Genomic DNA, 24,958 nt, shown 5'->3' with positions numbered 1-24,958 from the left:
CTAGAGTCCTGGGCATCTGGGAGGGGAGGATGGGGCCCCCGCTGCAGGGACAGGGCCATACTGCTGAGGTCCCACATGGCCCTGCTGGTCTTCCATGCCCCCCTCCTCTAAGCCCTGACCCATTCTTTCCCTGCACACTCTGCCCATGTGGCTCTGGCTCAAACCCAAACCCCTACTTAGCGCAAACCTGACTCCCAGGAAGCTCCCCAGAACACAGAGCCTCCTTTAAGTCTTCTCGGGTGGGGGAGGGGAGTTGCCCTTGTGACCCAGACACCCGCAGCTTATATAAACTGCTCCAGCCCCTCTGGGATCCCAGCTGCTCTTACCAGAGATAAGACAAAGAGTAGGTTGAGGTGGGGGTAGAGGAGGGGCTGGGACAGCGTAGGGAGGGGTGAGCCGCAAACCGGGGCAGCGTCTGCAGAGCAAAGACTGAAGGAGCCCAGCTTGGGGGTGGGGGCTGCCCTCGGCCACTAGGAGCCCCAGGTGGAGCCCCGAGTGGCAGACTGTCGGGCACAGGGCCTGGAATCTGCATTTTGCCTTTGGGTGTCCCTGGGCAAGTCCTGCTAGGCCTCAGCATCCTCATCAGTAAGAGGAATGGTCCATCACTTCCTGGGATCCTGGGCTGGTTTGTGAGAGGGGCCAGGTGGAGGGGTGGGGAGCCTGGTGCACCAGGCCTCACCCGCTTAGTTCTCTGTATTGGGTTTCCTTTGATGAGAGGTTGGAACACTGTGGATCTGGATGAGTGGAGACCCTGCCCCCTCCCACACCCCCAGCCTGAGAGTACCTGGGATCAGGGCAGGGAGAGCAGGGCTTCCTCTTGGTTGCCCTATTTGGGCATTTTTCAAGGACTTTTTTCCAAGTGTCTCCTATGCAGCCTCTGACTTCCAGGGAAGTGGGGGAGGGGCAAGCAGCTGTAATCACTGGCACTCCCTCATGTGACCTCCAAGCATTTAAGGCTCCGGGGTCAGTGCTTTTTTTTTTTTTTTTGGCCGCATCACTCGGCTTGTGGGCTCCTAGTTCCCCGACCAAGGATCGAACCCGCGTCCCCCGCATTGGAGGCGCAGAGTCTCAACCTCTAGACTGCCAGGGAAGTCCCCTGGAATTGGGCTCTTGAAGATGCCTCAGAGTGGCCTCCAGAGAAAAGGGGAGGGTGATGATGGTGCCACATTTACTGCTGGGGTCCCCCTTGCGAGGGCCATGGGCAGGGGGCTGAGCCTGCAGATCTGGGCAGTGGGATGTGAGGCGGCCCTCTAGGACCCCTCGCTTTTCTAACCTGCAGGTGAGAGGCTGGGAGAACTGAGGAGAAAGGGCCTCGCAGGAGGGGGAGCCCTGCAGACCTGGGGACACCCGAGGCCTCCTGTGAGGTATAACCTGACCCCTCTGAGTTTCGGGACATGGGGCATCTGAGGTCCTAACCCTGGCCTGTTCCTCCACCTCTCAGGGCCCGTCCCAGCCCCTTTACATAAGGTTCCAAGGCTGGGCCTCAGGTCAGGCCCGTGGCCATGGCCTTCACAGACCCGCTGGACGCCCTGGGTGGCGTGGGTGGCTTCCAGCTGGTCTACACAGCCCTGCTGCTGCTGCCCTGCAGCCTGCTGGCCTGCCACAACTGCACTTCACAGCCTCCGTGCCCCGCCACAACTGCCAAAGGCCCGCCAACCACACTGCGGCCACTGTCAATGGCTTGGTGGCCTGGCTGAGGGCCACCGTACCCCTGGACCTGCTTGGGGCCCCCGAGCCATGCCGGCACTTCACACTTCCTCAGTGGGCCCTCCTGGACCCCAACACCTCCGTCCACGGAGCGGCCACCAAGGGCCGCAAGGACGACTCGGTCTACGACCGCAGTGTTTTCCTGTCCACCATGGTGATAGAGGTCGGGGGAGGGGGGCGGGAGGGGGGGCCGTGGGGCTGCTGCCCAAGGCCGAGGCTAGAGCGTCCCTCCCTTCCCCGCACTGGGATCTGGTGTGTGAGGCCCGTGCCCTCCGAGACCTGGCTCAGTCCGTCTACATGGCTGGGGTGATGGTAGAATTACTTAAGAACTTGTTAAGATCCTACTTGTTAGGCAATTAAGTGCTTACATTTATAAAATATTTAAACTGTAAATTTAATTAACTAAATTAACAATTATATAAGTTATATAAGGCTTGTAAATTGAACCTAACAGCTAAAGGACATATCAAAATGAAAAACTTTTGTGCATCAAAGGACACTATCAACAGAGTAAAAAGACAACCTACAGGATGGGAGAAAGTATTTGCAAATCACATATCTGATAAGGGATTAAAGAGAACTCCTAAAACTCAACAACAACAAGAAACAAACAAACCAATTCAAAAACAGGCAAGGTGGACTTCCCTGGTGGCACAGTGGTTAAGAATCCACCTGCCAAAGCAGGGGACACAGATTTGAGCCCTGGTTCAGGAGGATCCCGCATGCCGCGGAGCAACTAAGCCCATGTGCCACAACTACTGAGCCTGCGCTCTAGAGCCCAAGCGCGACAAGTACTGAAGCCCGCGCACCTAGAGCCTGTGCTCTGCAACAACAGAAGCCACCGCAATGAGAAGCCCGCGCACCGCAACAAAGAGTAGCCCCCGCTCAGCGCAACTAGAGAAAGCCCACGCACAGCAACAAAGACCCAATGCAGCCAAAAATATAAATAAATAAATTTTTTAAAAAAACAGGCAAAGTACTTGAATAGACATTTCTCCAAGGATATACAAATAGCTGATAAGCACATGGAAAGATGCTCAGCATCACTAAGTGCTATGGACCGAATGTTTGTGTCCTCCCCAAAGTTCATATGTTGAAACCCTACCCCTCAATGTGATGTTATTTGAAGGTAGGGCCTCTGGGAGGTAATTAGATTAGTTCATGAAGGCAGGGCCCTTATGAAGGGATTAAAGCCCTAATAGAAAGAGGAAGGACCACAAGATTCATCTCTCTCTACCATGTGAGGATACAGTAAGAAGGCCATCACCTGCAAACCAGGAAGAAGATTCTCACCAGACACCAGTTCGGCACCGTGATCTTGAACCTCCCAGCCTTCAGAACTGTAAGAAATAAATGTTTGTTTTTTAAGCCACCCAATTTATGGTCTTCTGTTATAGTAGACCAAACTGACTAAGGCACGAATCGTTAGGGAAATACAAGTCAAAACCACAATGAGATACCACTTCACACAAATAACAAGTGTTGTCAAGGATGTGAAGAAGTTTGAACCCTGTGCACTGCTGGTGGGAATGTAAAATGGTGCAGTCACTATGGAAAACAGTATGGTAGTTCCTCAAAAAATTAAAAATAGAACCACCATATCAGCCAGCCATTTCACTTCTAGGTATACACCCGAAAGAATTAAAAGCAGGGATAAGAAGAGGTATGTGTACGCCAAGTGTCATAGCAGCATTATTCACAATAGCTAAAGCATGGAAGCAACCCAAGTGTCCATCGGTGGGTGAAGAGATAAACAAAATGTGGTACATACATACAATGGAATACTATTTCGTCTTAAAAAGGAAAGAAATTCTGACACATGCTACAACATGAATGAATCTTTAGGACATTATGCTAAATGAAATAAGCCAGTTGCAAAAGGACAAATATTGTATCATTCTACCTATAGGAAGTACATAGACTAGTCAGACTCACAGAGACAGAAAGTAGAATGGTGGTTGCCAGGGGCTGGAGGGGAGGGAGGAATGGGCAGTTATTGCTTAATGGGTACAGGGTTTCAGTTTTGCAAGATGAAAACAGTTCTATGGATGGATGGTTATGATGGTGGTACAACAATATGAATGTACTTATGCCACTGAATTGTACACTTAAAAATGTTTAAAATGGTCAATTTTATGTTATGTATATTTTATCACAATTTAAAAAGTAAATAATTAAAAATAAAACAGGGAAGTTTCCTGGCGGTCCTGTGGTTAGGGCTCAGCACTTTCATGGCTGTGACCTGGGTTCATTCCCTGGTTGGGGAACTAAGATCCCACAAGCTGCCAAAAAAACCCAAAAAAAACCAATCAACAAAACAAAACAAAAAAGCTAAAGGACAAACTAGTTTTTTTAATTGGTAGCTTTAGGTGATGGTTTTTAATAACAGCTTTATTGATGTATAATTCACCTATCATAAAGTTTACTTTTTTAAGGTTCATAATTCTGTGGTTTTTAGTGTATTCACAGAGGCGTGCAACCATCACCACTGTCTAATTTTATGATATTTTCATCACCTCCAAAAAGAGACTCAGTACCCGTTAGGAGTCATTCCCCATTTCTCCCTTCTCCTAATACCTGGCAATCAATTATCTACTTTCTGTCTCTATAGATTTGCCTATTTTGAATATTTCATATAGATGGAACCATATAAAATCTGGTCTGTTGTGTCTGGTTTCTTTCACTTTGTATAATGCTTTCAAGGGTTATCCTCACTGTAGCATGTATCAGTGTGTCATTCCTTTTTATGCCCAAATAATAGTCCTTTGCGTGGATAAACCACACTTTGTTTAGCCATTCATCAGTTAGCTGTCATTTGAGTTGTCTCTACTTTGAGGATATTGTGAATAGCGTGGCTCTGAACATTCGTGTACAAGTATTTGTTCGAATACCTGTTTTCAGTTCTTTTGGTTATATACCCAGGAGGGGAATTCCTGGGTCATCAGGTAACTCTGAGCAACTGCACAGTGGCTGCAACGTTTTCCATTCCCGCCAGCGAAGCAATGTATGAGAGCTCCAGTTTCTTCACATCCTTGCCCATACTTGTTCTTTTCCATTTTTTAAATTATGGTCATCCTAGTGGGTGTAAAGTGGTATCTCATTGCCGTTTTGATTTGCGTGTCCTTAATGACTAATCTGTTGCAAGCCTTTGAATAATTTTGATTAATTTTCAGAGTTCTGGGAAAGTTGATTTTAACATCTTTTGCCAGTGTTCACATGGTTTATGCAGGAGAAGATTTTGCAGATCCTTACTCCGCCGTAAGGCCCACTGTCCTTGCTCACTCTTGGTGGACGGCATTGACGACATTACCCCCATCATCATGATGCAAGGTTGTTTCTGTTATACAACAGACTCTAACAGCACAGTGGGAAAGGGACTAAGTACATTTTAGATCCCATCAGCTCATAGATTCTATAACTTTTACATCTTAGTTAATGTTCCATATCCTGTCTCCTTGTCAATACAAGCTTCTAGAAGCAGGAACGGTGGGTTGCTTTGCAGCCGTCCCTCTGGTTTCCAGCACTGTGTTTTGCCTGCTTAAAACATTTAATATGGGCTTCCCTGGTGGTGCGGTGGTTGGGAGTCTGCCTGCCGATGCAGGGGACATGGGTTCGTGCCCCGGTCCGGGAAGATCCCACATGCCGCGGAGCGGCTGGGCCTGTGAGCCATGGCCTCTGAGCCTGCGCGTCTGGAGCCTGTGCTCCGCAACGGGAGAGGCCACAACAGTGAGAGGCCCGTGTAACACAAAAACAAAACAAAACAAAAAACATTTAATATAACCACTTGGGACATTATTTGGGTCTTTACAAATATTTTAAAGTTGTTTTGGGTTACGATGTTCTGACTCTAGACTCCAGATTTAGTCTGCATTGTCCAATGTGGTTGCTATTGGGTACCTGTGGCTACTGAGATTGAAATTAATTAAAATTAAATAAAATTTAAAACGCAGTTCCTTGGTTTCACTAGCCACATTCCAAGTGCACAGTAGCTACATGTGGCTAGTGGCTACTGTATCAAGAGGCACAGAGCTAGAAATTTCCACCATGACCCTGCTCTAAATAGTTCCTCTCCAGCTGTCTCAGAGCACAGGATCATCACTGTTGGGAAGTTGAAGGGGCACTGGGCATAGATTCTCCTTCATTTGCAAGGAGGCAGCTCTTTTAATGAGTCCTGATTACTTTTTTTTAAATTTATTTATTTTTATTTTAATTTTTGGCTGTGTTGGGTCTTTGTTGCTGCAAGCGAGCTTTCTCTAGTTTCGGGGAGCGGGGGCTACTCTTCATTGTGGTACGTGGGCTTCTCATTGCAGTGGCTTCTCTTGTTGCGGAGCACGGGCTCTAGGCATGTGGGCTTCAGTAGTTGTGGCTCGTGGGCTCTAGAGCGCAGGCTCAGTAGTTGTGGCGCATGGGCTTAGTTGCTCCAAGGCATGTGGGATTGTCCCAGACCAGGGATCGAACCCATGTCCCCTGAATTGGCATGCAGACACTGAGACACCAGGGAAGTCCCCTGATTACTTTTAATGATAAGGTAATGGATAAAGAATATGATTTTCCTGGGTGATTTCCAACTACTAGACAAAAGTTTCCAGAGAGGATGACTGTGCAAAATACAAAAAAAGAAAAACAAAACAACCTTAAATAATGCTACCATTGTTATCTCTTCGGGGCAGCCTTTCATCAGCTCCCGGCACCAGGACCACTTCTCTCTTTATCAAGCACTCACCCCAAGGTCAGTCGTCATATAATCCTAGCCACAACCCAGCCTTACCTGGAGAGAGAACCCAGCCAGGTCTCCTGGTTCCCCAGCCAGGGCTGCTCCCAGAACACCCCTCCCCTCTCACAGACTAGCCTCCCATCTCCGAAAGACTTAGTGAGGATTATAAAATAGACCCATCAAGCAGAGAGGAAGCAGCTGAGAAGCCCAAGTCAGGAGAAGGGCAGCCAGCCCACGTGGTCCTGGCCCAGTGCTGGCTTCAAGCCAAGGAAGGCTCTGGCATTAGCGAGAATGACTGTGAACACAGCTGACTTCATGGGTGTGCAACCTTGCAGTTGCTTGAGACCCCACGCCCAGAAGGGTCCCACATTTGGGTTAATGCTCTGCTGCTGCCATCTTGAAATTCTCAATCATTTCTGAACGAGGAGCCCTGAATTTTCACTTTGCACTGAGCCTTGCAAATTATGTGGCTGGTCCTGACCTTTTCCATGGAAGGCATTAATCTTCGAGCAAGAGACAGCCCAGGCAGGGAGATGAGGGGAGTGAAGAGCTGGCCAGCAGCCATGGAGAGACAAGCAGGGGTCAGCGAGCTGCAGAGCCACCTCAGGGGCCCCTGGGGTCCAGGCATTTAAGGGGTAAATGCTTGCTTGTTGCAGAAACATAACTATTCAGAGAAATTCTTTTTCTTTTCTTCTTTTTTTTTTTGGCCACATGCGCAGCTTGTGGGATCTTAGTTCCCCAACCAGGGATCGAACCAGCACCCCCTGCAGTGGAAACGCTGAGTCTTAACCACTGGACCACCAGGGACCTCCTCTTCAGAGAAATTGTAATGACACATAACAAAGGTTTCCATGTTGTAACTTTGTTTTACCGTGATGTTAACAGTTTATTCTCTTCCCAAACTTTTGCCTGGTTTCGTGTTAACAGGTAAAAGCTAAGAAGTGTTTGAAAGGAAATTCAACCAACAAACTTGTAAGGATAATTTTTCACTCAATATGCCAAACAAGACACTGCTATTTAACAGCAAGCTATACTACATGCAATACATTTTTGATGGTTTAAAAAGCAACGAAGTGACTTTAGAACATAAAGGAATACTTAAATATTACACACAGAAGAAGAAATTGCTAAATGTCCTCTTGTATCTGAAAAAGACTCAAAATGTTCTAGATTTTTTTTTCTTTTGGCCCGATTAGGAAAGAAGAAATAACTAATAAACTATGTAAATACATTAGTTAAAAGAAAACAAGATAAAGAAACAGGAAGTAAATCAACTATACTTCAATTAAAAAAAAATAAAACTTTTCTTTTATGCCCACAAAAAAGAAAAAAAAAGAAAGAAACGGGAAAGAACAGAATGTCAGAGTCAGCCTGCTAATTTTGATGAGGAAGCTATTGTAACTACTAACACAAATTGAAAATCTGCTGTTTACTAAAGTAGGAGGATGTATAACAACTGTAGCTTTAATTCCATATAAATGGAGCTAAAAATGCGCTACAGCTTGTGGTCACTTGCTAGCTACATGCACGCAGGTATTTCGGTATTTGTTTTGCTTTGTTCATTAATAAAAAATCAGCTGGGCTTCCCTGGTGGCGCAGTGGTTGAGAGTCCGCCTGCCGATGCAGGGGACACGGGTTTGTGCCCCGGTCCAGGAGAATCCCGCATGCCGCCGAGCGGCTGGGCCCGTGAGCCATGGCCGCTGGGCCTGCGCGGCCGGAGCCTGTGCTCCGCAACGGGAGAGGCCACAGCAGTGAGAGGCTGCCCGCGTACCGCAAAAAAAAAAAAACAACAAATCAGCTAATTCTAAAAAACAAAACAAAACAGAAAAAAACTTGCCTTCCTCATAGCTCCATCTTCCCAGCGTGGCTTCCTGAAAGCTTATACTGTGCCCACAACCAGCCAGAAGAACATTTGGACTCATTAAACTTGCCCACCCCTCCAGCCCAAGAAGCTGAAGTGCTTGGGACAACAGCTCTCCTCTGGCTGGACCTCGGGGTGAAACACCTTAGAAGGGGAACAGCACTCCTCCTCGGCTGCTGTCCCCACCCACTCGCCAGCCTTGAGGGAGAGGGGCCGGGGAGGAACAGCTCTTCTTTGATAAATGGGGGTGGGGGCGGGGGGAGGCCAGATGACCACCGGGGAAAAAGGAGTCACCTCGGGCTTCCCTTCAGTGAGTGCTTCCTAAAGGGAGAAGCACAGTTCGTCTTGTACGCTCACATGATCCTTGGAGACACAACTCATCTCCCACAATGTCACCTGTAAGGACAAGATAAACAGCCAAACCTGGGGCCCAGCTCAGGCCAACCCTGGTTCTAGTTCACATCACGTCCTAAGGAAGAATGTCTAGATGCTGAGGATCGTGCACCTCCGAGCAGGGCTGGGACAGTGAGGGGGAGAAAGATTGATGGCGTTTCCGTATTTTCCCTTTTATACACAAGACTCCCCAAACAAACACGTTGCCTTTTCTTCCTAAATTCTCACAGTACAGAGCGCTTGATTCAATTAAAACATGTGAGGGGACTTCCCTGGTCGTCCAGTGGTTAAGACTCCACGCTCCCAATGCAGGGGCCCGGGTTTGATCCCTGGTCAGGGAACTAGATCCTGCTTGCTGTAACTAAAGATCCTGCATGCGGTAACGAAGATCCCGCACGCGGCAACGAAGATCCCGCATGCCACACTAAAGACCTGGTGCAGCCAAATAAATACATTAATTAATTTTTAAAAAATTAAAAAATAAAACATGTGAGTGGACTGACCACAACTGACCATAAATGCAGGGCCACCTAGTCCATACACCACACCTGAGTGAACTTGAAAAAGGTACCCCCTCCAGGAAGATGCAGCATCCTGGGCACCCAGCTTGGTGGGTGAATGGTGCCCACCCCACTCCCAGGGAGATACAGCTTCACAGTAGGATGCACAGCTTGGCCAGTAAAACATAGGCCCAATTTCAGCAGCCTGCCCTCACCCATTTGGCCAGGCCTCCTTGCTCAGTGAACAGCCTGCACAACTGCACTCAGAGGTTCTGCTTAATCACTAAACATTAAGCTGTTCTACAATAGGCGGAAAGCAATTTGCCTGGCCCAATTCCTATCATGTATAGTTTACTGATAATTCTTAAAGCCACACAGTAATAGCTACTTTCTTTTTTTTTTTTTTTTAAAGAGGAGGCTGTTAACTCAAGAGAGCCTCAGGAAATTTTCTGGTTATGTAAAAGAAAGTGAACAAAATGAGACAAGACTTAGAAAGATATTTGGGCAAAGGTGCAACAGAGGGATGGATGACTTGGTCTCCAGAGTCAGCTGGAGGTGAGTTCAGATTATGGCTACATGAGCTTGATAAGTCATTTAGCCTCAGTTTTTCCATCTGGAAAATGGAGATAATAACGTGCACCTCATCGGGCTATTCTGAAGATTAAAGGAGGTAACATTCATTCATTCATTCATTCATTCATTCAACTGACACTTACTAGCACTTGTTACATGCCAGGCACTGAAACACAACTGTGAATATATATATAGGGCCCCTACCATCTAGAATGGGGTCAAAAATAGTATAGGGCTTCCCTGGTGGCACAGTGGTTGCGAGTCCGCCTGCTGATGCAGGGGATGCGGGTTCGTGCCCCGATCTGGGAGGATCCCGCATGCCGCGGAGTGGCTGGGCCCGTGAGCTGTGGCTACTGGGCCTGTGCGTCCGGAGCCTGTGCTCCGCGGCGGAAGAGGCCACAGCAGTGAGAGGCCTGCGGACCACACACACACACAAAAAATTGTATAAAGTTTCCATTAAGATGAGTTATGAGAGAGTATGATGAAGGGTAATTGGCCTGGTCAGGTGGGTCGAGGAGAGTTTCTTGTTGGTCTGTGATCTGGAGAAAGAATGGGAGCTACCAGGCAATGAGAGACCCAAGTAGAGGGAAGGGCATGTGCAAGGGTCCTGTGGCAGGAGGAAGCTTGGCTCATTCATGGAAGCTAGACCACTGGGGCTGGAGCACAGGAATCAAGGGGAAGAGTAATATCAGAGGCGGCTGGAGGGAGGTAGCTGGGGCCAGACTGGGCAGAGGCTTCAGGCCTCAATGAGGATGTGGTTCTTCATCCTATAAGCAATGGGAAATGAAAGATTGGTCTTACGTTAGATGGGGCAAGAGGTGAGATGTGGCTGGTGTGACAGGATTACATTGCTTTTTGAAAAGATTGCTCTGGCTGCAGAGTAGAAAATAGATTGGAAGGGAGCCAGAGTGGTGTGGGGACCAATTGGTAGGTCACTCCAGTCATCCTGGTGAGATAGGATGGTAGCCTGGACTAGCATGGTGGTGATGGAAAGAGGAAGGCGGTTTCATTGGGAAGAGAAGAGTGAAATAAACATATCTTGGAAATACTGCAGGTTCAGGTTCAAACCACCCCAATAAAGTGAATATTACAATAAAGCGAATATTACAATAAAGCGAGTCACATGAATTTTTTGGTTTTCCAGGGCATATAAAATTTTTGTTTATACTGTAGTGTATTAAATGTGCAGTAGTGGGGCTTCCCTGGTGGCGCAGTGGTTGAGAGTCTGCCTGCCGATGCAGGGGACATGGGTTCGTGCCCCAGTCCAGGAAGATCCCACGTGCCGCGGAGCGGCTGGGCCCGTGAGCCATGGCCACTGAGCCTGTGCGTCCAGAGCCTGTGCTTCACAATGGGAGAGGCCACAACAGTGAGAGGCCCGCGTACCAAAAAAAAAAAAAAAAAAAGTGCAATAGCGTATGTCTAAAAAAGGTACATACCTTAATTCTAAAATATTTTATTGCTAAAAAAATGTTATCATCTGAGCATTCAACAAGTCGTAGTAGTAACATCAAAGATCACTGATCACAGATCCCCATAAAAAATATGACTGGGGCTTCCCTGGTGGTGCAGCGGTTAGGAATCCACCTGCCAGTGCAGGGGACACGGGTTTGATCCCTGGTCCGGAAGATCCCACATGCCGCGGAGCAACTAAGCCCATGTGCCACAACTACTGAAGCCTGCACGCCTAGAGGCCGTGCTCCACAACAAGAGAAGCCACTGCAATGAGAAGCCCGCGCACCACAACGAAGAGTAGCTCCCGCTCACTGCAACTAGAAAAAGCTCACGCACAGCAATGAAGACCCAACGCAGCCAAAAATAAATAAATATTTTGTTTAAAAAAATGTCAATAATGAAAAAGTTTGAAATATTGTGAGAATTAAAATGTGACACAGAGACATAAAGTGACCAAATGCTGTGAAAAAAATAGTACCGATAGACTTGCTTGTTGAAGGGTTGCCACAAACCTTCAATTTAAGTGGAGTAAAATGAGGTATGCCTATAAACAGAATAGGTGATGTGGCGGGAGGGGATGAGAGCTTTGTCGTGGGGACTCCTAGACTTCTGATGTGTGGGCCTAGGTGGACACTAGTGTCATTTTCTGGGACAGACAATGCTAGAAGAGGACCAGGTTGTACGCGAAACCCTAATTTAGTTTTGGGAATGCTGAATTTAAGATGCTTCCTCTCTAAAAGAGGCACGAAAAAAGCAGTTGTGCCTGTATCTCTGCCTCAGAGGAAATGTCTGAGCTAGAGATAAAAATCCATGTTGGGAGTTCCCTGATGGCCTAGTGGTTAGGATTCCAGGCTTCCACTGCCGTGGCCCAGGTTCAATCCCTGGTTGGGGAACTGAGATCCCAGAAGCTGTGCGGCACGGCCAAAAAAAAAAAGAAAACTCCATGAGTCATCCGTGTAGAGGTGGCGCCTGGGGTGAGACTGCCTCCACACCACTTGGATCATTTGTAAACTTAAAAAAATGATATACCTTCTTGTGTATGCTTGTTCTGTAATCAAATCACCGAATAAATATTTTAAACTTTTTACTCCTAAAGATTTTATACAATATAAGAATTCATCCAGCCAAGAAGGATGTGAGTTCAAGGGAAGCTCCCACGCACAGAAATCTCAGAAAACCTATGTTAGTTATCTATTGCCATGAAACAAATTCAGCAGCTTAAAGCAACAAACATACTATCTCACAGATTCTATGGGTCAGGAGCTGGGGGGAGCTGAGCTGGGTGCTTCTGCCTCAGGGTCCCTCATGAGGTCGCAGACAGAATGTTGGCTGGGGTGGCATCATCTGAAATCTGGACGGGGCTGGAGAATCTGCTTCCAAGGTGCTCATTCATGGCTATGGGCAGGAGGCCTCAGTCTTTGCTGTGTACATCTGTCCCTAAGACTGCTTGGGTGTCCTCATGACATGGCAGTTGGTTCCCTCAGAGCAAGTGAACGGAGAGAGGCTGGCTTTTATGTCCTCATTCCAGATGTCACACACGGGCTCTTCCACCACATTCAGTCCACTAAAAACAAGTCACTAAGTCCAGGCCACACACAAGGGGAGGGGGATGAGGCTTCACTTTTTTTTTTTGGTACGCGGGCCTCTCACTGTTGTGGCCTCTCCCGTTGTGGAGCACAGGCTCTGGACGCACAGGCTCAGAGGCCATGGCTCACGGGCCCAGCCACTCTGTGGCATGTGGGATCTTCCTGGACCAGGGCACGAACCCGTGTCCCCTGCATCGGCAGGCAGACTCTCAACCACTGCGCCACCAGGGAAGCCCGAGGCTTCACATTTTAAAGGGAGAAGTATCAACGAACTTGTGGACATATTTTAAACCTCTAAACTGAAATTACACAGTCAAATTCTTTGACAAGAATCAACTCCTTCCTCTGGGTTTCTCCATGGCCTTCCACATTCAGAGGGAGTGGCTGTTGTACCCATATCCACTGATTTCCTTGGCTCTTCAGTAACCACCTGTAATTAAGCCCAGGGCTTTCATTTTGTCCTTCTGAGAACACAAAAGGTGAGTTGCGAGCTGGGAACTGACACTGATGAAGCCCTGACTGTCTACACTGGTTCTTCACAGCTCCTTCATCCTTCAGATTCTGGTCCTCAGCTTTGCATGAAACAACAAACATGCATCACATGTTTGTTGTGATGGAAACAACATACAACATGTATCACATCCTCAGAGATAACCAGGATCTGGAGAAGTGGTCCCCGCTAAACTCATTTTTGAGAGATTACTTTATAAATACTTAGAATAATTCATAAACCAGAACACCTCTGTGCTTGTGGCCTCCCAGGAATCTTTTAGGCCTTATGAATGCAGGTCCACCTAGGGCCATACGGAGCCACTCTGGGCATCTCCAAGAGGACCTGGTCAGCCACCAGGGATTAATTGCATCCAAACACCCAGCCTGCTGGGCTCTTCCTTCAGGAAGCAGGACAAAGGAGTAGAGATGGATGCCCTTGGAGAAGCAACAATGTCCATGCCCAGCTTCCTCCAGCCACACCAAGGACCTCAAGACACAAGCTCAGCCTTGCCTGGTTCTGAACCAATCTGGACCAAGGTGAGCATGGGAATCCTCATATCCAAGGTGCCAGCTTGGGCAACTTCTGGGCACCAGAGCTGCATGAGTTACAGTACACAGAAAGCCACAATAATAGTGGCCTTAAAATTGTATTATTATTGTGATCACTATTTTGGCTACGCCGGGAAGCTTGTGGGATCTTAGTTCCCCAACCAGGGATTGAACCCAGGCCCTTGGCAGCGAAAGCACTGAGTCCTAACCACTGGACCACCAGGGAATTCCCTAAAAAATTAATTTCTTCTGTAATAAGTCAGGCATAAGCCTCAGGGCTGGGAAGAATATGTCTCTACAGCATCAGACACCCAAGGTTATTCTCTTTGTAGCTCTGTCGTCCCTTGAGCATTTCCTTTGTTCTCAGAGTCCCCATTCCAGATGGCTACAACCACGTCCCCATTCCAGCCACAGGGAAGGGAAAGAAGGGGAAGTGCGGGCATGCCCTTTCTTCCTCTTAAGGGCACAGCCCAGAGGATGCCCACTCACATGCTATCGGACAGAGCCTGGTCACATGGCCACACCTGGCTGCAAGGGAGGCTGGGAGATGCAGTCCTGATTCTGGGGAGCAATGGGCCCAGCTAAAAAGCAGGAGTGTCTTGGCATAAGAAGAAAAATATGGATATGGGGCAACTAGCTGTTCCCACCATCAGAGTTCTGTCTAATCCCTGCCACGCGCATAAGTAGGATAGTTTACATTTATCAAGAGCATTCCAGGCACCAAGCATTGTGCAAGGGTTTCACTTACATTATCACACAATTTTCACAAGCCTTACACTTACTGAGATTCAGGAATATCGGCAAATTTTTCCAGTCCACCCAATAGTGCAAGCAAAGCCTGCATTTGGACCACCCAGCTAATATTCCACATCTGAACCATGATCTAGAACAGCACCAGTAGAAATATGACGCAAGTTACATGTGTAATTTAAAGTTCTCTAGTGGCCACATTAAAAAAAGTAAAAAGAAATTAATTTATAGGGACTTCCCTGGTGGTCCAATGCTTAAGAATCCGCCTTTCAATGCAGGGGACACGGGTTGGATGCCTGGTCAGGGAACTAAGATCCCACATGCCGCGGGCAACTAAGCCCACACGCTCTAGAGCCTGCGTGCCACAACTACTGAGCCTGCGTGCTCTGGAGCCTGCGTGCCATAACTAGAAAGAAGCCCACGTGCCGCAACTAAGACCCAATGCAGCCAAACAAATAAATATTTTTTTTAATCTATTGTGACTTGTCAGAAAAATGAATAAATAGGCACATTATTTTTTTAAAAGAACTTAATTTATAATATACATTATAGTAAAATATAACATTTTAACCCAATATTTTGGGTTAAATATGTAACCAATATAAAGCATTATTAATGAGATATTTTACATTCTTTCGTTGGTCTCTAGCCAACACTCCAATGCCCGGATGCTTCCTTCACATGTGTCAACTCATTTCATTTTCACAGCCATCCTGGAGTCCACCTGGTTTTATACCCATTTGACAAACTGGAAAACTGAAGGGCTCAAAGCCAACTTGAATGGACAGAGTGGAAATCTGCACCCAGTCTACGCTGGCATCTCTACTGGCTGCTGGACCCTAAGCAAGGCATTCCAACCTCCACTTCTTTCCTTTGGTCAATAAACATCTCCTGAGAGCATCTACCTGCCACACGTCAGGCACCAGAATATAAGAACAGACATGTGGGACTTCCCTGGTGGCGCAGTGGTTACGAATCCGCCTGCCGGTGCAGGGGACACGGATTCGAGCCCTGGTCCAGGAAGATCCCACATGCCACAGAGCAACTAAGCCCGTGCACCACAACTAATGAGCCTGCACTCTAGAGCCCGTGAGCCACAACTACTGAAACCCGCGTGACTATAGCCCGTGCTCCACAAGAGAAGACACTGCAGTGAGAAGCTCGCTCACCACAATGAAGAGTAGCCCCTGCTCACTGCAACTAGAGAAAGCCTGCACACAGCAATGAAGACCCAACGCAGCCAAAAATTAATTAAAAAAAAAAAACATTAAAAAACAAGAACAGGGCCTCCCTGGTGGCGCAGTGGTTGAGAGTCCGCCTGCCGATGCAGGGGATACGGGTTCGTGCCCCGGTCTGGGAGGATCCCATATGCCGCGGAGCGGCTGGGCCCGTGAGCCACGGCCGCTGGGCCTGCGCATCCGGAGCCTGTGCTCCGCAACGGGAGAGGCCACAACAGTGAGAGGCCCGCATACCGCAAAAAGAATAGAAAAAAAATAAAAAATAAAAAACAAGAACAGACATGTAATCTGCCCCAGGGAGCTTACAGTAAAATGAGCGGGAGAGATATGAATCCAAGAAGGAAAAATGTGAAATTAAAGCTGTGATAAGGGTCATGAAGGAGAGACTCTGGAGGTCAAGGAAGAAGGCCTGAAAAAGAGGAGCTGGACCACAGCAGGGACTAAAGCTCTGTGGCAGATGGACCAGTGTGGCCTGAGACAGGAGAACAAAAGCTGGACCTTGGGGGTCCAAAGGTAAGAGGAACCCACTGAAAGGGTTCTACGCAGGAGCTGGGGCTGACATGAGCATACTTGAATTTCAAACAGATCGCAGTAGCCATAATAAGGAAACGATCTGGGCAGTAGAGGCTAGTCGCAGTAATGCACACCGGGTTGCCTTAGGAGTAAGGACTACACAGGAGAGGCACCCAGTAGGGTGAGTGCGCACTAGACATCAGCTGCTGGTATGGCCCCGGCCCTCAGTCCTCCGCGGATGTACAGTCTTTGTAACACCCCTCCCCCTCCCACCACCTCCGCACCACGGGGCCAACGCAGCGCCTCAGACGTGGTAGTAAGTCAATAAACTGTAGTTAATTGGTTCAAGGTTCATAGCTTTGTTTTTTAAAATCTTGCCTCCCCCTCTCCAGAAAGCCTTAGTTTCCCATAGCAACAGCATGGGGAATCTGGGAAGGGTTTGAATAACAATCCTGCAGAAGCGCAGTCCCTGGGACTGTACCACACTACCGCCACCTGGTGGCAACATGTCCACACTGCAGAGCAGTGCCCGCCAGGCAATATTAGTGTCAAAAATAAATAAAAGATAACATTAATGAAGGGTACAAATAAAAATGGTTAAGATGGTAAATTTTCGGTTATGTTTTTTACCACAATAAAAATAAATAAAATGATAAAAGTATAAAATAAATAAAATTATTATATATAGAATGGAATAAAAAATTTTTAATAAATTAAAAGTGTAAAATAAGTCCTTTCTCACTTGACTTAGGATATAACATTGCTTAATCTTGGGATTATGTTGTAGTCTCAAAATTTACTTCTCATTATTATAAATTACATTATTACATGACAGTTCAAAGTATTTCTGTCCTATCTCTACACTTCCCTCAAGCTCTTTAAAATTTTATTTGGCAAACTTCGGGGGGGTGTATATAACTATATACTATTATACATGTATTATTAATTATGCTATATAGTATATAAAATATTATATGCTATATTTATATATACTGCTGCTCTTGGCTCAAAAGCCACCCTTTATTAAGTTTGCATTTTCCAAACAGATTCTCAGCATCGTGTCCCATATGATTTCCACTTTGCGTCAGCTCTTGCTGGGGTACAGAATACATGTGACCTATCCACCCTGTGTGTGCCAACAGCAGTGTACAATTGGCCCTGACCTTAAGGCATTCAATCATTTCTAGCAAATGTGAGGTCCATGAGGTCCCCATTTGCAATCAAAGTCCAGGATCCAGTGACAGGAGATGGTTTGAAATCTCACCTCATTGTTCCCTGGGAGTTCCCCACAATAGTTTTGCTACACCTACTCACAGCTGCAATATAAAAGAACTGGTCCACAGTTTAGTCTGTTCCTTATCAGCAATGCAACCTCCAGCAAATTATCTAAACTCTCCAAGTTTGTAGAATCCCTATCAGTAAAATGGGACTAACAACGTCTTCCTTGCATGTGCTAAAAATGTGCTAAAAATAAAGTGATAAGGTATAGTAAAAGCATTATAAGCTGTAAAGCACTATGCAAATATTGTATTCCTATGTTAAGATGGGATTCTCTCTGCTTTTTTGGTTTTGGGGGGTTTTGTTTGTTTGGGGCTGCAGTTAAAACATAAACTTGTGTTGGAGACCTGGGCTGGGCTGGATCTGCCTCAACCTTTAAGCTAGAACTCTCTCCAGACATGTCACTTCCCTCTCTGAGTTTCCTTATTTGCATGTGGGAAACAGAGGTAACACCACCAATAACTCAGGGATTGCATCATCATTACATGACACAGTGAAGGTCAAAGCTGTCTCAGAGCAGGTGTGCAGTACCTGGTAGCCAAGGGCTCTCTTAGAGCACAGGCTGGTCTGGAAGGCCCCCCAGAGAGTGGCTGTTCCCTGACTGGCCACACGGCCACGTGGGCCAGAAGCTGCGCCTCTCTCCACCATAGATAGCCTGGGTTTTATGCCCACAGACAGACTTTATATTGAGAGAACAGCATGTCACTGCATGAAACATTGTATTTTATTCCCTGACCAAACTGTTCCTTTGAGATGACAAGCCACTCGAAAAAATAACGATAAACCCTACCCACCTCAGTCCTTCAGGATATGAAGGCTTTTTATGGCTTAACAGGAATTATATTATTTTCTTTAATGTGAGATACTATATAACGAGCACTTATATTGGACTATATTGCTTACAAAACACAGCTACATGAACTTTTTAAAATAAAAGCTTTATTGAGATAATTCACCCTTTCAAAGGGTACCATTTGATGTTTTTTAGTATATTCACAATGTTGTATATTCACACTATTGTGCAACCATCACCACTATCAACAGCTAGTATATTTTGATCACCCCAAAAAGAAACCCTGTACCGATTAGCAATCACTCCCCATTCTCCCCTCCCCAGCCCCTACAACCACAAATCTACTCTCTGTCTCCACCGGTGTCTATTCTGAATATTTCACATGAATGGAAATATACAATATGTGGCCTTTTGTTTCTGTCTTCTCTCATGTAACATAATGCTTTCAAGTTTCAGCCATGTTACAGTATATATCAGTAGCTTTATTCCCTTTTATTTACTGAATAATATCCCATTGTATGGATATACCATATTTTATTTGTCCATTCATGTCGATGGACATTGGAGTTGTTTCCACTCTTGGGCTATTATAAATAGTGCTGCTATGAATATTTTTATAGAAGCATTTTGTGTACACATATGCCTTCGATTCTCTTGGGTACATACCTAGGAGAGGAATTGCTGGATCATAGGGTAATTCTATGTTTAACTACTTGAGGAACCACCAGACTGTTTGCTTCACCATTTTGTATTCCCACCAGCATGTTTGAGGGTTCCAATTTCTTCACAAATTCAACAACATTAGCTGTTGTTCATCTTTTTTTGTTATAGCCATTCTATTGTGAAGTAATATGATTTGCATTTCTCTAACGACTAATGAGGTTAGACATATTTTCATGTTTTATTGGCTATTTATATATCTTCTTTAGGAAAAAGTCTATTCAAGTCCTTTGCCCATTTCAAATTGGGCTGTTTGTCTTTTTGTTATTTAGTTATGAGTTCTTTATGTATTCTGGAAAATAGACACTTATCAGATATATGATTTGCAAATATTTTCCCCTATTCTGTGGATTATTTTTTCACTTTCTTGATAGTGTCCTTTGATGCACAAATTTTTAAATTAAAGTGAATATTTTATCATTTTAAAACTGACATGCTATTATATCCATTAGCTAAAAGAGGAAATCATTCTCTTGTGGTATTGAGTACAATTCAGCAGCCGTTCCTAATAAACTCTAAGTAAAATAGAACTAGAAGAAAATAACTAAATTCTGATTGTGCATTCTTTTTTTTTTTTTTTTTTTTGCGGTATGCGGGCCTCTCACTGTTGTGGCTTCTCCCGTTGCGGAGCACAGGCTCCAGACGCGCAAGCTCAGCGGCCATGGCTCACACGCCCAGCCGCTCCGCAGCATGTGGGATCTTCCCGGACCGGGGCACGAACCCGTGTCCCCTGCATCGGCAGGCGGACTCTCAACCACTGCGCCACCAGGGAAGCCCTGATTGTGCATTCTTAACACAAACCAGTAGCAACCAGCAAGCCAAATGAGGTCATCCTGAAAACACTGCCATCAGATACAGGAAGAAGACAAGGATGTCCACTGTGATTCAATAATGTTTTCAAGGTTTGGATTAGTGTAAAAGGTAAAGCAATTAAATTAACTTAAGAAATATTAGAAGAATAGTTGCATACGCTTAGGTTGGGAAGATCTTATTAAGCAAAGTAGGAAACCTAAAAGTCATAAGGGAAAAGATAGACATAAAAGTTGTAAAACTTTGGATGAAGAAACGTGGTTAAAAGGTAGATTGGGGAAGAAAACACAGGCAAGATGCTCTTTGACATAGGTCTTAGCAATATTTTTTTTGGATATGTCTCCTCAGGCAAGGGAAACAAAAGCAAAAATAAACAAATGGAACTACATCAAACTAAAAAGCTTTTGAATGGTGAAGGAAACTATCAACAAAACAAAAAGGCTGCCTACTGAATGGGAGAAAAAATTTGCAAACGATATATCTGATGAGATGTTAATATACAAACTATATGAAGAACTCATATAACTCGACATCAAAAAACAACCCAATTTTAAAAGTAGGAAGAAAACCCAAATAGACATTTTTCCGAAGACATAGAGATGGCCAACAGACACATGAAAAAATGTTCAGCATCACTAAACATCAGAGAAATGCAAATCAAAACCACAATATCACCTCACACCTGTCAGAATGGCTATTATCAAAAAGACAACAGGGACTTCCCTGGTAGTGCAGTGGTTAAGAATCCACCTGCCAATGCAGAGGACATGGGTTTGATCCCTGTTCTGGGGAAGATCCCACATGCCGCGGAACAACTAAGCCTGTGCACCACAACTACTGAACCTGCACTCTAGAGCCCGCAAGCCACAACTACTGAGCCCACGTGCCACAACTACTGAAGCCCGTGCACCTAGAGCCCGTGCTCCACAACAAGAAGCCGCTGCAATGAGAAGCCCGCACACTGCAACAAAGAGTAGCCCCACTCTCTGCAACTAAAGAATGCCCGTGTGCAGCAACGAAGACCCAACGCAGCCAAAAATGAATAAATAAATAAAAGTTTTAAAAAAGACAACAAATAAGCGTTTGCAAGGATGTAGAAAAAGGGAACACTTGTGCGCTGTTGGTGGGAATGTAAATTGGTGCAGCCACTATGGAGAACAGTATGAAGGTTACTCAAAAAATTAAAAGTAGAACTACCATAACATCCAGCAATTCCGCTCCTGGGTATTTTTCCAAAGAAAAGGAAAACACTAATTAAAAAAGCTCTCTGCACCTTTATGTTCATAACAGCATCATTTACAATAGCCAAGATATGGAAGCATCCTAAGTGTCCATCAATAGATGAATGGATAAAGAAAATGTGATATATATATATAGATAGATGGACAGATATAGATACATATACATACACATACACACACACACACACACACACACAAGGAAGTATTACTCAGCCATAAAAAAGAATGAACTCTTGTGACAGCATAGATGGACCTAGAGGATATTATGCTAAGTGAAATAAGTCAGACAGAGAAAGACAAAAATTGTATGATTTTGTTTATATGTGGAATCTAAAAAACCAAAACAGGACTTCCCTGGTGGGGCAGAGGTTAACAATCCGCCTGCCAATGCAGGGGACATGGGTTCGAGGCCTGGTCCGGGAGGATCCCACATGCCACAGAGCAACTAAGCCCATGGGCCACAACTACTGAGCCTGCACTCTAGAGCCCGTGAGCCACAACTACTGAGGCCCACAAGCCTAGAGCCCGTGCTCTGCAACAAGAAAAGCCCCTGCTCCCTGCAGCTAGAGAAAGCCCTCATGCAGCCAAATAAATAAATAAATAAAATAAAAGACCAAAACAAATGAACAAACATAACAAAACAGAAACAGAGTCATAGATACAGAGAATAAATAGGCATTTGCCAGAGGGGAGGGGTGTGGAAGGAGGAGAGAAATAGGTAAGGGAGATAAAGAGGTACAGACCTCCAATACAAAATAAATGAGTCACAGGAATGAAATGTACAGGGTGGGGAATAGAGTCAATAATTTTGTCATATCTTTGTATGGTGACAGATGGTAACTAGACTTATCGTGGGATCATTCTGGAATGTACAGAAATATCGAATCACTCTGTCGTGTAACAGGTACTAGCATAGTGTTGTAGGTCAACTATCCTTCAAGAACAAACAAAATCATAGAAAAAGAGATCAGATTTGTGGTTACCAGAGGCAGGGGTGGGGTGATACGGAATTGGATGAAGGTGGTCAAAAGTTACAAACTTCCAGTTAAGATATGTAAGTACTAGGGATGTGATGAACAACATGATAAATGTAATGAACGCCATTGTACATTATATATGAAAGTTGTTATGATAGAAAATCCTGAGTTCTCATCACATACACAAGTTTGGTGGGGTTTTTTTTTCTATTTCTTTAATGTATCTCTAGGAGAGATGGATGTTCACTAAACTTCTTGTGGTCATCATTTCATGATGTATGTAAGTCAAATCATTATGCTGTACACTTTAAACTTATACAATGCTGTATGTCAATTATATCTCAATAAAATTGGAAGAAAATAAAATAAAAATACCTCTGCTAAAAAAAAAAAGACAGGTTGGGGAAAAAAAATGTGTGCAACACATTTGATGGACAGTGGTTATTATCTATGGCAGGGGTCTGCAAACATTTTTTGTAAAGAGACAGACAGTAAATATTTGAGGGCCACAAGGTCTCTGTCACCACTGTTCAAGTCTGTCTCTGTAGCACAAATGCAACCATAGACCATTCATATACAAATAAGCATGGCTGTGTTCCAAGAAAACTTTATGGATACTGAAGTTTGCATTTCATATAATTTCCATCATACATCATAACATCATGGAATATTATTATTCTTTTTTTCTCCAACCATTAAAAAATGTAAAAACTGGAAATTCCCTGGCAGTCCAGTGGTTAGGACTCCACGCTTTTACTGCCATGGGCCCGGGTTCAATGTCTGGTCAGGGAACTAAGATCCCGCAAGACACCCAGCGTGGCCAAATAAATAAATAACTGAATAAATATGTAAAAACTATTCTTAACTTATAGGCCTCATAAAAACAGGTACCTGGTCAAATTTGGCCTAACGGCCGTAGTTTACAACCCCTGATCTTTGATATACAAAAACTCCTGCTACTTGGTAAGAAAGGCAAAGGACAAAGGATGTAAACCTGCAGAAAAGGAAATCCAAATGGTCAGTAAGCATTTGTAACAGGATATGGAGAGATTTTTTTCCTGTTAACAGAGTAAATATATGACAAATAATCCCACATTCTAGAGGGAGGGTCTTGACATGCTCTTGAAAGCTTTCTAGAAGACGCCAGAACCAGTCCTTTGACTATCAACCCCCATCACCCACCTCCAGATAATAACAGACAGCTAATGATTCAGAAAAGGAAAGAGAAGGGGGTCAGTGTCATACTTAGCCTATTTGACACCCAGAACAGATGATTTTTAAACTCTCTCTCCACTTTACGAGATTATTTTGGTAATTATCATGAAATGAAGCTATACCCAATATTGAAGACATTACATATTTCAAAATAGATCATGTCATTGTTCCAGTAACTTCCTCTTTTGCTTTTTTTCTTTGTTGTGCTCTGTTGGGCCAATGTCTTTTCCTGTTGGAACAGTGCCCTCTTCACATGCTATAAAGGGATTCTGCAGATGTAGTTATGTGCCCAAATCAGATGACCTTAAGAAAGCGACATTATCAATGTGGTCCTAACCTAATAACATGAGCCCATTAAAAGCAGTGTCTCTGGCTGGTGGAAGAAACCTCTAGAAAGGAATGCAACTTAGCCGACACTTTGATTTCAGCCTTACTGAGAACCTAGACATGCTGTGCCCAGACTTCTGACCTACAGATCTGTGGGCTAATAAATGAATGTTGTTTTATGCCACTAAATTTGTGATAAATTATTACATAGCAATAGAAAACAAATATACGCTCTACCGCCCATACCCAGGTGGACTGCTCCCACCCTCTGCCCTTGGTACCCACCAGTAAAAAGCCTTAGGGGAATGAAAGGTGGTTTTCCCTCTCCAGCCCTCCCCCAACTGTGGTTAGTATGCAGACTACACCCTGTTTCACACGGCCGGACTGAGGACCAGACAGGGCTCTGCCTGGCTCATCTCATGTCCTGAGGTGCCCGCTAAAAGTCTTTGGTCTCTTTAGTGCAGTCGTGAGAATTACTGCTCTAGTGATACCCTATACTTTCCTACCTTTGGATGCTCAGTTTCCTTTTTTTTTTTTTTTTTTTTTGCGGTATGCGGGCCTCTCACTGTTGTGGCCTCTCCCATTGCGGAGCACAGGCTCCGGATGCGCAGGCTCAGCGGCCATGGCTCACGGGCCCAGCCACTCCGCGACATGTGGGATCTCCCCGGACCGGGGCACGAACCCGCGTCCCCTGCATCGGCAGGCGGACTCTCAACCACTACGCCACCAAGGAAGCCCTCAGTTTCCATTTTTTAATTGTACTTTTTTATCGTAAATTTAAAAACGATGAGCATCTTTGTTCATAAAACTTTGAATTTTGGCTGGTTTTCTTAGGATAAGAAATGCTGAGTCAAAGCGGATGAACATTTTTAAGGCTCCTGACATACACCGCCAAAGTTTTCTAGAGACTCCACCCATCTACCATCCCATTAGTCAAGTATGATGCCTAAGGTTATTTTATCTAAGCTGAGCCAGTGGAGATTTTGGGTCAAAGAATTAGGAGATATTTCGGGGGAAGACCCTCTTCTCATTTTACCTCTGAACTCTCTCCCCCTTAGGGAACCATCTTCACGCTCAAGCTTCCAGTAGCCTAATGGGAACCTCTACCTGGAAATTCCAAAGGTACCCAAACTTGATGTGTCCAAAACCAGATCACTTCTGTCACCTTTCCACCTCTTTTCCACTGAAATGCTCCAGATCCAGAAAACTGACCTATCGCTGTGGCTGGGACCACGGTGGTAACCATGACGATAACCATGGCAACCAGAT

General features: G+C 45.2%; 1 protein-coding gene across 1 annotated transcript; it reads left to right on the top strand.

Annotated features, from left to right (window-relative positions):
- Window positions 1–1,502: 1,502 nt before the first annotated feature.
- On the top strand, window positions 1,503–24,783 carry LOC309807941 (solute carrier family 22 member 20-like; the record flags this gene model as incomplete). The annotated part of the gene is given in 4 exon segments (XM_082627965.1): window positions 1,503–1,605; window positions 1,608–1,870; window positions 1,951–2,019; window positions 24,748–24,783. Coding segments are annotated over 4 exon segments (471 nt in total).
- Between the last annotated feature and the right edge of the window lie 175 nt (window positions 24,784–24,958).

Source organism: Mesoplodon mirus (assembly GCF_964341445.2).
Source record: "Mesoplodon mirus genome assembly, chromosome: 7".
In the NCBI taxonomy this organism is placed as follows: domain Eukaryota; kingdom Metazoa; phylum Chordata; class Mammalia; order Artiodactyla; family Ziphiidae; genus Mesoplodon; species Mesoplodon mirus.
The sequence above is the reverse complement of the archived record's forward strand: the minus strand, read 5'-3'. Positions and strand labels throughout refer to the sequence as shown.